Source organism: Astyanax mexicanus, chromosome 16 (assembly GCF_023375975.1).
Source record: "Astyanax mexicanus isolate ESR-SI-001 chromosome 16, AstMex3_surface, whole genome shotgun sequence".
Taxonomy (NCBI): domain Eukaryota; kingdom Metazoa; phylum Chordata; class Actinopteri; order Characiformes; family Acestrorhamphidae; genus Astyanax; species Astyanax mexicanus.
The window spans coordinates 14,304,804-14,320,125 of NC_064423.1; the positions used below are offsets into that span (position 1 = coordinate 14,304,804).

General features: G+C 38.0%; 1 protein-coding gene across 1 annotated transcript in view; it reads left to right on the forward strand.

Annotated features, from left to right (window-relative positions):
- The window catches only part of ncanb (neurocan b), a 260,750-nt gene that overhangs the window by 105,993 nt on the left and 139,435 nt on the right, over positions 1–15,322 (forward strand). Inside the window, exon 3 of the mRNA XM_022669610.2 lies at positions 2,823–3,215. Within this exon, the coding sequence (XP_022525331.2) occupies positions 2,823–3,215 (393 nt within the window). The remainder of the gene's footprint in view (positions 1–2,822; positions 3,216–15,322) is intronic.

Consider the following 15,322-nt stretch of genomic DNA (forward strand, 5'->3'; position numbering starts at 1 on the left):
TGTTAGTTGAATGTCAGTTGAGCATCAACAAGGCCATAAAATGGACCATCCAAGTAAAGTGTTACCTAGTATTTTAATCAACACCACTAATATAAATACATTTAAATATCAACAATAAAAACTTGCATCTTAAGAAGAACAAGTCCAATGAATCACAGTTAATCACATAATATTGTTGTGATTAATCAGATAAATCTTTTTCCCCCTACAGTTCAGAAGTGTTGTTTTCTCTTTCTCAACCTCTATAGGACAAGCTTTACACGTGCATTTGTTGACAAGCTAAGAGATACAGATGCAGCATAACAAGTGAAGCATTAAAGCCGAGATAGTCTGACAGGATTTTACAGCAATAATACCATTATGCACACCAGGATGTCTAGTGTTTAGGAGATCCAGTCATCTATTCATCACAGTCTTGTCCTTCTTGTCTTCAACACATCAACCAGAACTGACTGTTTACCTGCTGCCTAATATACGTTACGAACTTTTATCTAATATTAATCCAAGTCCCTTAACACATTACAAAAAAAGCTCTTCAGATCTTTTTCTACATTTCTATTTGCAAAACCTGCAAAGCATCGGAGAAGCACCGGATAAAAGCTCTAGATGATAAAAGGGAATAAAACCCAGGGCCACACTTCTCCTGCCCTTGTTGTGATGTCGGAACTCATTAGCGCTTCACCTTTCAGCATTTACACCACCTTTAGACCAAAAGGCAAAATCCGCTCCTCTTACAGAAGAGGATGCTTTGATCAACATGAGTGTTGCAACACATACGCCTAAAGTACTGGAAATAGCTGTGTAGCATTTCTTTCTGAAACAACCATTAAAAGTCAAGAGTTCATACATTTATTTTGATAATTGAGTAATTACACTGTGAATTTTGCAATACATTGCATTTACCTGCAATTTATATTAGATATAGTAGAGTAGCAGTGTCAAAAATGGCAGAAAGGGAATACCACTAGAAAAGTGGTTTTTAGAAAAGTGGTTTTTCATCATTCAAAACTGTTCTGCCTTGTAGGTTAGTTTCACACAAACTGCAAAGAAAGACATATGGAATTATTTAGAATTATTTATTTCATTTGGAAATCAAGGGAGCAGAGTCTAGAGGAAGTGTGGTGAGACACACAGACAAGCTGCTTGAGGTCTAGTGTGAAGTTTCTACAATCAGTGATGGTTTGGAGAGACATGTCATCTGCTGGTGTTGATCCACTGTGTCATATCAAGTCTAAATTCAGTGCAGTGTTTTCCTCTGCTGGCATGGAGATGCGGATTTCATTTTCCAGCAGGACACTTGGGGCACTGCCCACACTGCCAATTGGAACCAGTTGTGCTTTTCAGATTTTATTAGAACTCAGATTGCAATAAAGTATATTCAATTTGGCTTACAGAATTATATGGAATTATATGGATAGATTGATTGATGTACTGATTAATCTGTGCTACATGTAATATGTATTAATTAAGTCTACTCTTATTAAATTTCAATTACACCATGCTTTTATTATGGCAGGTAACAACTACTAACACAAATATCCACTCCTTGTTCCATTACAAACTGTTTTATGAAGGAGCTGTCAGTATAAAGAAGCTTACAAGCAGTATTACTTTATTTGAGATTTGGTTTGTCTTGATTTGCCACTAAAGGACATGCTTTACACATGCATTTCTGGACAAGCTGAGAGATACAAAAGCAGCACTGAAGTCCTGCTTTTGTAATATTGCAGAATTTTACATGTATATGACTTGAACATTGTTCTGCCTGATTCACCAAAGAAACATAGTGCAGTTATAAGCATTTAAAGTTTGAAGATGCAATGATTGATTTGCTATTCTCTCAAATGCAATCAGTGGAGCATTTACATTATTTTCAAGATGATGCTTTAGAGATGTCCTTCTGCTAAAATCCACTTTTTCTTGTTCTCTGACAATCTTGTCTCTCTGAGTTGTATATGGATGCTGCATATGAAACAGTTCTTCAACTTCTATTGTCTGCAGTAGCTAGAAAAGAAAAGAAAATTTTCAGAAAATCAAGTCAATCAGGAAAGGCATCCATGTTAACGTCAACCCATGAATTAAATTCATGGCCACACATTCAGGCAAATCTCGTCAGATAGGAGCTAACAGCATTAGGAACAGCATTACTTTGCCCAGTAATTCAGAGCTATGGAACAAATGGTTAAAATGTTTCTATGGAACACTACCAGCGAAGTACAATTGAGATAGGTAGTTGTATTTTTTAAACAGTTCTGTTTACTCTAGTTAAAAGTTAAAATCCAGTGGATTTTTACCTTTTGGACCTGGGCTACTAGGTTTACATAGGATCTCCGGTGGATTTGGTGTTTTATAGACAGACTGTTATTAGTGTAAAAAATGTCTTTATTTTAAAATGTGTCTAACTGTTGTTCATCTCGCTGCCTCGCATTGCTGTTAGCCAATCAGAGGCAATATGTTTGCATGTATGAATATTCATGAGCAAGAGCCGAAATCCTTTAAATCATTTCCCCCTCCCCACTCATCCACCTGATTAAAGCACTGTTATACCGGATCACCTGAGCATTTTCTTTTTTAACAAAAAGCAGCTCACATTCCTTTCATTTATACTAGAGACCACAGCTAGACATTTAAACAATAATGAAAAAACTATGGAATGGGACTTGAAAGATAAAAATAGGCAAGAATCCTTTTTAATGCAGCTTGAGCTTGTTGAAGAACTTTTACACTGACTAATTTCTAGTATCGAAAGTCAATTGATCTTCAGTTAATCCACCAGAGAAAAACTCACACACAAACTTCTCTTTTTCGTTTCTTCTCTTCAGGCACGGCATGGGGCGACACTGTAGTGAACATGCGGAAGGTGACGCACCGGGCGGTCCAGGTTCCGCTGTCAGGGACGGCTCTGCTGCCGTGCGTCTTCACCCTGCGCCCCAGTCCCTCCCACGAGCCGCCCCGCATCAAGTGGACCAAAGTGTGGGGTCACCGTGGGCTGGACGGCCTGCAGAGGGAGCAGTCCATACTGGTGGCTAAAGACAACGTGGTGAAGGTGAAAAAAGCCTTCCAGGGCCGCGTGACCCTGCCCGGGTACCCCGACAACCGCTACAACGCCAGCCTGGCGCTGACAGGCCTGAGGTCCAGCGACTCGGGGATGTACCGCTGCGAGGTGGTGGTGGGCATTAACGATGAACAAGACACAGTGCCCCTCCAGGTCACAGGTAAGCTAGCTCCACAGAATGCTAATGTCCTTCAACACCGTGCGATTTAAGCCGCGTGCAACAGGCTGCCCTCGGGTCGTGGAAAAGTGAGCTCCAGCTGGACCATGCAGGACATTTCTGACCTACTTTGTCTCGTCTGGTACGCTTAGCGTGAGAGCGCGCTTGCTTTTAGCCAAGAGACCTCACAATTAACTGTCATTTAGTGCAGCCTGAAGGCGTAATATACTTGCAGTTGTTGAAGTGACTACTAGATATTATTCCATCTGTAAAATCACTGTAATTATTCCACACTAACCTCTGGGTAGGATTTGTTTTCCTCACTTTCTCTAGTTCTACAGCAATTTCCAGCCCTGGTGTAAGAGCACTGTCTATTTCTATTAGTCAGTGTAAAATGTTTGAGTGCAAAAGTACAACAAAAAGGCTATGGAGCTAGTCAAATTTAGTACATACAAAAAAAAAGTTACCACCTAAATAATCAAGTTACCACCTAAATAATCAATGTCTGAATTGATTACATCGACTAATCGTTACAGCCCTAATTGGATAATTACAGCATGGGTGATTATGTTTCAGTTGGCAACAAGTTATTTAACCCCAAGTGGTTAGTGCAATGAGTTGCTTAAAGTGCTTAAAGTTGCATTTCTGAAAAAAAAAAAAAAAAAAAAAAGCATATGGGAAGACACATCTCTTGGACGTGGAAAAGATGAAAGTCTGTTTGAGAAGGGTCAAATCATTGGCATAATGCATTAAGCTGAGAAAACATCTAAGAAGATGCTCTGCAGAAACTACTAAAATTAGGTTAAGAAGTGTCCAAATCACTATTTTTTACATTATTTACAAGCTCAAAGTAGCTCCACACTTCATTGCCAGAATTCTGAGAGTCCTGACATTTAAAATGAGTCACTGAGAACTTTGAAAATGCACAGGTAGTTTATTAAAAACACTGTTTATAAACTCACAAGTACCTTGAGGTAGTTTTCTGGGCACTGCCATCTTGAAGTTAAGTCACGATTGCACAGTTGTCAATACAGTAGATCAGCTTTAGATCCTTTAATTATTCAGAGTATTGGTTTTGGGAATACTTTACAAAGAACAATAAACCCACCTTTATGGATTATTTTATTTAGTTTGAGGTATTGGTGTTCTGAGAGAGCTGTATGCCTCTGTTGATAAAGGAAGAGACTCTCCTGGGGATAACTTTGGCAAGTCACAGTAAAAAATCTGATCTAATTTAATAAAATGTTATTGAGAATAACTTTTTCATGCAGTCTCCCAGGCTGAATAATAAACATCTCTCTGTGACTAAAAGCCAGAGCTGAGAGTGTCTAAGTTTAAGCGTAAATGATGAGCAGTTTTTACAAAAACAAACAAAGAATAAAAACGAAGACAATGAAACAAACACAAATACTAAAAAACAATTAATATAAAACAAAGGACTAACAAGTCCTAATAAACAAGAAGTCAAATTAACAAATTATAGATAACGACAGCGATCAAACAAAAGAACAAAGGGGAAAACATGGGGTGTATATACTGTATACACAGACAAGAAACACCTGGGGAAGTAACGTGGAGGCTGGCTTACAAATGAAAGAGCACATATCTAGATGCACAAACAACAACACACAATGGGGACCAAGAAAAGAAGGGACCCCACAAATTAGGGCTTTAGTGTAATAAGGAGATCAGGAGAATCTCTCGCTATCTTTAAGAGACTCCTGAAGACAGAGCTCTTCAAAGAGCACTTACTCTCCTAACACCTCTAACACATTAACTACTTCTAACCACATTTCCTTCTTCCCCTCCTTCACTTCTCTATCCCATTATTTCCCTTCGACCTCCTTTGAGCCCTATCTAAAATGGTTTATCTTAATTCCTATTACTTTTGTACTTCATTATTGTAAGCCGCTTTGGACAAAAGCATCTGCCAAATGTAATGTAATGTAATGTAATGTAATAATAGGGGCATAGTGTTGCCCATGCACAGAAATCACTATTTTTTGCACCATTATTTTTTTCAATATAGGACATGCAGTATTTACATAATACATGCATTTACACATATTTAGCAATATTTGATTGGAAATTCTGACTGTCCGTACCTCATTTTGCTTTGGAACACTTCCATGGATACAATGTTTGTCTTTTTCTAATTATTGAATCAATAAAACTGACCTTAACTGAGGCGTTCTTTTGTAACCTCCTGGATGAGTTGTCCATGTCCTTTTCAAGTACTTTTATTAGGCCAGTCACTCTTGGGAAGGTTCACCAGTGCTCCAAGTTATCTTTATTTGTTGGACAGGTGGGAACACTAATGACAGGGCAGGGCTAGGGTGGAGACAAGACAATAACAAAACAGGGCCATGTGCTTAAAGAGCACATGGCTAGATGCAAAAACAAGAACACAAAACGGGAACAGAAAGAACCAAGAAAAGAAGGGACCTCACAAATTAGGGCTTTAGTGTAACAATCGGGGCATAGTGTTGCCCATGCACAGAAATCACTATTTTTTTGCACCAATATTTTTTTTCAAAATGGGACATGCTGTGTTTACATAATACGTGCATTTACACATATTTACCAATATTTGATTGAAAATTCTGACTGTCCGTACCTCATTTCGCTTTGGAACACTTCCATGGATACAATGTTTGTCTTTTTCTAATTATTGAATGAATAATACTGACCTTAACTGAGGCGTTCTTTTGTGACCTCCTGGATGAGTTGTCCATGCCCTTTTCAAGTAATAACAGACAGTCACCAGATATTTCACCAACCCCTGGAGTTAATTTTTTGCAATCTGTTCCCCTATCCTACTCATTTGTTCGTGCTCGTCAGTCGAATTATTATGACCTAATTTTAAAATGGTGGTGCCACTACCACTACTGACTACCTCAAGATTATCATGTTTCATTACAAACCATTTAAAAAGTCAATTTCAAAACTAATTTTTCCTTTTAAAATGATAATAACTAAGCTTAATCATTAATCACATTCTCTAAATCACTCTGAATGCTCTGAAGCAGCATTTCTCAGCTGAATATGAAGAGACCTTTATTTTGGAACATCTCCCTCTATGATGCAGCGGCCAAGAAACGCAGCCCACCTTGCCCTGTAGAGCAGCACAGAGGTGGGTCATGGAGATGGCGGCTATCCAGGAATAATGCTGCCAGTGAAAGCTGCCAGTGACGGCTGCCAATGAAAGCTGGAGGCGCGGCCTGGGGCATCTTCTCCGCCAGTTTCGAACCATTGCACCATCCTGCTTACTGGTTGGTCTAGCCTGGGAAGGGGCAGGTATTCTGCTCAGTGTCTCCTCCCCCCGAGTGACTAGAATCTGCCTAAAATTGCAGCTTCACTGGTGGAGACCCTTATTCACCCTCTACCCTAACACTAGCAGAACTGCTACAACTACATTACAAAAAAAATACAATCACACACAAAACCCTCTAATAATCCCAGCGAACAGAAAATAGCAGCTGTGGAACTTTATGTGAGCTACACTACATTGTTTGTAGGAATGGCTAAGAATGCTAAGCCTTTAAAAACTGAGGAATAAGCTAAATTGACCTCTAGCAGAGTTTCCCTTTAGCCCAAATCAAGGATAGCTTAGTCTTAATTACTGGTTACACAGCATTTAAAGATGTTAGATATGCTTAATGTTAATTAACACATGTTAGTCAACATCTCCCAGCAATGTTATTATTGCAGTTTGTCAAGTCTTTGCTTTTTTAAAAGACTTTGAATGCTTCAAATGTCAGTCTTAATTACAGCTTAACAACCATATTTGTATTTATATGCGTCAAAATGTACATTAAATAAATGAATTTTTTCAGTATGAGGGATGCAGTATTTACATAATATGTGTATTTACACATATTTACTGATATTTAATTGGAATTTATGACTATCCAAACCTTTGGCTTTTTTTGCCTTTTCTTTTCATTGAATCAATAATACTGACCTTAACTGAGGCAGGTGTGGCCTGCAGTTCTACTTAAATGGTGTTCTGGGTTCTTTTGTGACCTCCTGGATGGGTTGACCCTGCCCTTTTCATGTAATTTCAGAGCTCCATGTTATTTTTATTGTGTAAATAATAACTCTTACTGTTGCAAAAAGTGCAAACCTTAGAAATTACTTTGTTCTTGAATTTTTTATTCAGATTGGGGCTCAGATCAGAGTGTTGCCTTTTGGGATCTTTTACGACGTTTGGTATGTCATTGTACATTTTAAAATAGAAGCATATATATATATATATATATATATATATATAGAAGATGAATAACAAGCCCATAAACCATCAAACCAAGCTGAACTGCTTGAGTTTTTGCACCAGAAGTGGCTGCATAAAGTTATCCAAAAGCAGTGTGTAAGACTGGTGGAGAAGAACATGCCAAGATGCACAAAAAACTGTGATTAAAACCCAGGGTTATTCCACCAAATATTGATTTCTGAACTCCTGAAACTTTGTGAATATCAACTTGTTTTCTTTGCATTATTTGAGGTCTGAAATTTAGGATTTTCTGCAAATAGATGCTGTAAATGACAATATTTTTATTTGGAATTTGGGAGAAATGTTGTCCCAGAAATGTAGTTTATAGAATAAAACAACGTTTTATTCATGTTCAATGTTCGTTTTATTCAAATATATACCTATAAATAGCAAAATTAGAGAAACTGATTCAGAAATTGTCTCTGAAGTTCTGAAGTTGTCTCTTTTTTTTTTTTCCCAGACCTGTATATGCCTATATTTCCGTAAATACAATTTCCACGTGTGGCTACCGACTGCTGCCGTCAACGTGCGGCAACACGTGCCGTGTAATTACTACTGTACTGTTCGGGACTAAAATAAAACCTGTAATAAAACGGTGCACTGTGTTTCTGTCAGCTTTAGAAGTATAATTGCAAAGCTTCTGCTGTTGTGAGCTAATTAGAGCAGTCAACATCGCTTGGTACTCGGTTCCACCCACGCGCTCGCTAGCATTAGGACTTCAAACAGCAAGCTGTACGTAGCATGACCCTCTTTCTTAACAAGGCTGCGCTGTCTCTCGGCGGACCACAGGCCCCATATAAAGCGTCCCAATGTTTTGGGCGAAAACATTGGGACATGCGAACATCTTTTCCGAGCTTCGGCGTTCCCTCTGTCCTTCTGGGAAAAAACGGAGGGATCTTCAGAGGGAGCTAGTCTCCTAAACGGGGGGAAAAAGTAAAGACGGAGAGGGAATGAAAGGGTTGCTTCCATCCCAAGCGCTGGCTTTGAAGTAGTCTATGACTTTGAACTGGCATGGAGAGCAAAAGGAAAGGAAGTGGGAGTGGGAGTGGGAGTGGGCACCCCCCCCTCCCCTTCCTTCTCTCCCAGGAATAGGTCCTCTTTTTTTCCTAGGCAATGCCTCAAGCATTCCACCTGAAATTGCATTGAAAATGCCCCTATACCCCAGCCCTCCCCGACTCCAGGCTGGAGAATTCTCTCACTTCCTCTGTATTTTGAGCTCCTGGAGATGAAGGAGGCGTTTAGGCGATGCAGGATTGCCCTTCTTGTCCTCATCCCTTTCATGTCTGTGTGTTCTCCTGGGAATGTAGCTGGGAATGGCTGGGAGCTGGAAAAGAAGTGTATCTCAGAAGATAGATAGAGTTTTTTTGTGTGGGGGGGAACTTAGAAAAGGTGATGATACAGAGTGAGAACAGCAGATGGACAATTTAAAAAAAGATATATATATATATTCCAATTTAATCTCATTTGTTTGCACAGCGGAGTGGAAGCTCATGCACCATCAAGATAGGTCATAGTAAAGTATTCAAGTGTCCAGAGGTGAAAAGTAATGAATTACATTTACTCAAGTTACTGTAATTGAGTAGATTTTATGAGTTATTTGTAATTTTTAAAGTAGTTTTTAAAATAGGTAATTTTACTTTTACCCAAGTACATTTTGACACAAGTCATTTACTTTGCTACATTGAAAAACTCCCAATTACTGAGTTAAAAATAAAAATGCTAGGGGGAAAAAACACAATTGTCTGAATAAAAATAAAATTGGCGCAGACCGGGCGCACGGAAAAACGAGGCAATAACGTCCTCATACAATACAAAATGTGCCCCGCCGGACAGAGCTGTCAGCTTTCAAAACTTCCACATCAAACCTGAGAAAGCATGTGGTGGTAAAGATTTATATCATTAAACAATCTGCTTGAATGTAAAAAAAACAAACAAACATGTAAATATCAGTTAAAGCAAAGCAATGGAAGTTAAAAACAATAATAATCAACTGTAAAACTATAAAATAACAGTTTATATTCACCTATATGACCATAACTTTTTAACAGAAAAGAAAAAAAATGGATCATAGAAACCAATGCCACTTGTTTAATGGGGTGGTCTGAACAAATACTGCCTGAAAGGTCCAAATTATTATGTGGAATAATAGTTCATTAAAAACATTTTAATTTATGATTTGTTTTTACTTTTTACATCAAATAATTAAAAGTAATTATGTAACTTTTACTCAAAGTACATTTTAAATTGAGTACTTTTTTACTTTTACTCGAGTAGACTTTTAGCAAAGTAAAGGTACTTTTACTTAATTACAATTTTTTAGGACTTTTTCCACCTCTGTTAGTGTCTTTAAAGGCAAAAAGCTCTTGAGATGGTAGCAGAATGAGGATGAGCATTGTCGTGTTGCAGTAACACACCGGGGTGTGCATTCATACTCATACTCATACTTTACTTTTTTAATCCCCACTGGAGAAAATTCATTTGGTACCACTTTAAAATAAGGCTCCTTTATAAAGGATTTGTCCGTAGTTCACAAAGGAGTTTACTAATGGTTACTATTAGGTTATAAACCATTAACAAGCAGTTATACCACATGAATAAGAAGGGCAAAAGTGGACTGCCATGTATCAAATAGTGATCAGATAAGTGACTGTTAAACCTCAGATCTCACTAGATACTATTCTTACATTGTCTTTTCCATCAGTCAGTGTTATGCTTTATATCTGTTAATAACTTTATTTACTATACTTTACAATAATAACATATAGATCTACTAAACTGGCATTCTATATTATTTATTATTATTATTATTATTATTATTATTATTATTATTATTATTATTATTATTATTATTATTATTAAAATATATGTTTAAAATGCTATTTTTTACTGTTGTTCATTCTATTCATGTGTTTATTAAGTGTTTATTAATGTTTTTTAAAGTATTTACAACTAAATGTATTAACCATTAATAAACCCTTAATAAAGGATCCTTATTTGAAAGTGGTACTATTTATTTTTCCAACAGCAAACTGACATAAAAACTGCACACAAGTGTACATAACAGAGAACAACAAGACCACTATTAATATTAATGTATTTTTTTAATTAATGTACTATAAGGCGCACCAGATTATACTACACTAGTAAGGATGCCTACATAGAAGTAAGCAAGAGTGTCGCCATGGTTCCCTTGTAATGGGAGGCACCTAAGTAAACAAAACTGTAATTCTTTAAAAAAAATTGCTGGAAGTTAATCTACACAGATTTCTCTCCTGAAAAATTTTTATTTGGGTGAGTAAAGTGCTTCCGTTTAGTAACAGTAAGTTTAGAGTAATTTTCAGAGTGAGTTTCAGTGAAGTTTTTCCAGCACTAAAGCTGGGTGCAGCAGCATTAGCATTAATTAGCAGTAGCATTAGCACTAGACTGAGAAACTCAGAAGCTGAGTGTTCTGGTAAGCCAGGGTGCTATCAGCTAGTGGTTCGTCCCACGTAGCTTGTTTTAACACAGTAAACACGCAGACTGCAGTCCAATATACTCACCTGCTGCTGCACCTAGCCTTAGTGCTGGATAAATTTAGCTGAAAACTCACCCTTATAATGCTGTACCTCAGCAGGGTTGATTTACCGCTCCTTATAACCTGACTGGTAGCATTCTTACATGAGGCGCACTAGATTATAAGGTGCACTGTTGATTTTTAGAAAAAAAATAAAGGATTTTAAGTGCATCTAATAGTCTAAAAAATACAGTAATAAAAGTGCAATGTCAACAGCAGGTGTTATACAGTTATACAGAGGTAGGAATGAATGATCTTTTGAATCTTTCAGTTCTACATCGCGGGGAGAGGAGCCAGCTACTTCAGATGCTTCTCTGAGCTGCCAAAGTTTCATGCAGAGGGTGTCTGCAGTTGTTTAAGATGGACAGCATCAGACATCTCACCCTTTTTTTTTTCTCACCATCTCTCTCACATAGTCCACTCTTCGAAATGCTGTTTCCCCAACAACCAACCCCAAAGAACAAAGCACTCGCTTTAACAGAGCGGCAAAAAACCTGCAGGAACTTTTTATAGACATTGAACTTTTTATAGACATCTTTTTAAAAATGGGTAGATTAAAGCGTATATACATTGAAAGCACAATAATATTGATGATAGTTTATTACATGGTTTATTATTACTTTTTTAAAATACATGGAGAGCATCAGGCGGATATATTTTTCTTAGTAATCACACCTCTAGGATACATGTAGATTATTAAAAACCTGACACTCAGAGCAGCCTATGCCTTTCAGTATATAAATCAGGACCAATATGGCCAATAATATTCCTAATAACTAATAACAAAACTGATTTACTGAGGTGCTTATGAGAACAACAGCAAATATTATAATAAAGAGTTATTCCACAGAATGATGAGAAAAACACTTTTATTTAGGACAAAGAACAAAGAAAACTATATAGAAAAATGTGAACTTTTTAGTCTAAATAAATAAAAATGTTCTGTGCAAAATAAGTACTAAAATGTAAGATGTGCCAATAAAATAAAAACTATATAAAGTAGTGCGCACACCATACCTAGCTTTAGTTTGAGCTCAGGTAGTTTCACCCTTTTTCTGTGGACACTTTTGGGCCGGTACACAAGAAATGTGAGCAAACAAATGGGAAAAAAGAGGCATTCATTTAAAATAAAAAGGCATAAATAAGGTTTTGAGATAAACTCAGATCAGATTCAGATTATATTAATGAGTGGATCTTTTATTCACCACCTGTATTGATGCATTTGGCCTATGTGTGCTCAAATACCTTAAACATAAGGCTGCATCTGGTTTGTGTACTAACGTTTTGATCCATGACACTCTTAAAATTTAAATTTTGATTTAAAAACTTTTACTCTTGAACAGGAGAACAGGACTCAACTGTACACTCAGAATTGAATCAATTAAGCTACATTACTTTTGTAGTGAGAAGGAATGAACAGTAGAAATGAACAGAAAACTATTATTTCAATGTGAAAAACAAGTTGTGATTGGTGTCTTTTTTTTATATTAAAGGCTTATGTCATCTTATCAATAGAGCCTGCGATAGATCTACAGGTCCTCTGACAAAAACTCCCTCAGCTCTTCCTTTTCTCTCTCGCCAGCCTCACTACTCTCAAACACTACTCTACAAGCATAGGAGAGGAATAGCTAGTTGTTTTTGTTAAAGTATATTTCCTCAGTTGATTTGTTCAGTATATTTGAAATATTAATTAATAAATAAGTAATTGGAGGGCCTAATCCATTCGAAATAAAAACATCAAAAAAAAAAAAAAAAAACTCTCCCTACTCTGGCCCTGGGTAGTCAGGTCCACTTTCCCCCCCACTACCACGCCCATGACTACAAGGCAAGAAGCTCTTGAGGTGGTAGCAGTATGTGGAAGAGCATTGTCCTGTTGGAAAAGCGCACTGGAGTGTGCATTCCCAAAAAGGTCAGGACCTTATCAATGCAATGTTATGCTGTCAATCATCCTATAATGAAGAGGCCATGACACCAGGCCTTGGGAATGGCAATGGACCATCAGATGGACAATTCAAAAAATAAAATAATCCCACTTCTCATTTCTCTGCACAGTAGAGTGGAAGCCCGTGCGCCCGCGGGTCAGGGTGTGGGCGTCGGCCTCTCGCTTCACACTGTTTTAGTTTTTTCCTCTCCGCTGCACTCTTTCTCCGTGCTCTCGCTCCCTTCGTGTCGTACCCCGAGGACAGGGGGGCGGGAGGAGAGTGAATGGATGGATGCGGGAGAGAAATGTGATGGGAATTCCTCGAGGGAGCAGAGTAGAGCACATTTACAGTAGCTAATTTGAACGGCGGCAGGCGGAAGGAATAACTCAGACGCACACAATTTCCAAACGGGGTGTCTTTTGGGTGCGTAATGACATCAACAATAAGAAGAACGTGATGCATTGAATTTACGCGATTCAAATGTGAGCATTTGTGAGTATTCCTGCGTTAATAAAAGTCAGTCATGAAGAATGGCTTGGGTGTAGACACATCGATCAGCCACTACATTAAAACCACTGAAGGTGAAAAGACTGTATTAGGAAGCACGTCAGTTCTAGAAAAATGGGCAAGCCTAGAACGAGCAACAGACGGGATTAGATTGGTTACTCCAAACGTTTGGCATGTCTTGTGGGGTTTTCCTGGTATGCAGTGTTCTGAGGAAGGATCCTCGATAAACCAGCAACAGGGTCCTAGATGCCCAAGATTCTTTGATACTCATTGATATTGTTTGACACCCCACCTCACAGGTCCTAAACGATCTGCAGCTAACATTAGTCTTGGTGCCAGATACCACTAGACCTATTCAAAAGTCTTGTGGAGTCCATGCCTCGACAAGTTTTATGTAATATGGTGGCCCAGTAGGGTCCTACAGTGGTACTTGAAAGTTTATGAACGACTTACAAGTTTCTAGGGGTGTCACGATTCTCTAAATCCTCGATTTGATTTTTTTTCTCTTTATTTTAGGGTCACGATGCGATTCGATTCGCGATTTTCTTTTTTCTTTTTTTACAGCAGAGAGTCCTATGCCAGTTTTAGATTAGTTTATGGTCAGTCATTGGTTTGATTCATCAAATTTACAATGTCTTATTTCAAAAGGTGGGCTTGATATAAGTGATGCAAAGTGATACAAGTGATCTGTAACACAACACTAGAGGCACTAATGGTCAAATTTAAATAATTTAATTAAGATATATTTGTAATGCCATCTAGTGGCTTTTTTTGGTAGCAGCAGTGTGCACTATTAAAACAGCAACATAACAAAATTATTAATTTTATCTGAGAGAAAGATGCTCCTTAAGGTACCAAAACTATTAACATATTTGAGGCTAAACAAAACAACTGTTATTTTTATATTTTCAAGTTTTTCTTCAAGAAGATGAGAATGTCCACATTTTCTAGAGAAAGGGCTGCTCTTTGAGCTACAGCGTGCTGCGCCATTTGTGTAGCACGCTGCGCCATTTGCAGGAGGGATCGTCGATCCTCTTTTTGACTTCGATGCTCGAGACCATGACACAATTTTGATCGATTTCGATGAAATATCGAAATTGTGACACCCCTACAATTTTCTATTCTATTTCTGCATAAATATGACCTAAAACATAATCAGATTCCAGAGCAAGGTTCAAACAACACAGTCCAAGGGGAAGTTCTAAAATCGGAGTCAAAAATACGGGTAAACAGGAGAATAATATACAAAAATAACGCTTTGTACACACAGAGGGCAATACGTCATGAGGAGCAGCGGGGAAACAGGGTGTTTAAGTAGCCCGGAGCACAGGTGAATCAAATCACCACTCTGGTGATGTATCACGGTGTTGCAGCATGTGAAACAAGACATCACTGCATTTGTAGTCCATAGCATTCTGGGGATTGTAGTCTTTTAGCTGCAAATCGCAAACAGCCCCAAGCTCACCAGGAGTGACAGGAGCGGCAGAACGAGCCGTGGCTGGTGTGACCAAGTTTAATACTTTTGTCTTAGTTGTTTAACTGGGTTCTCTTTATCTACTTTCAGTACATGTGTAAAAATGTGATGATGTTTTAGGTCATATTTATGCTGAGAGAAAACTCTTAGCACCACTGTATACAATCCTAGACATATAGTTTTAATACATATATGTCTGATAGGTGTATATAACACACCAGCATTTAGCAGGAATTTTGTGCGGCAGATGTCTTCATAAAGATCTATCTCTTCTCTCTGCCAACAAGACATGGCAAGACGCCACAGAGCTCATGGAGAGGGGTGGTGGGTGAGGGAGGTCATCACTAACACCAGATTTAAATATCTGTGAGAACGTGTGGG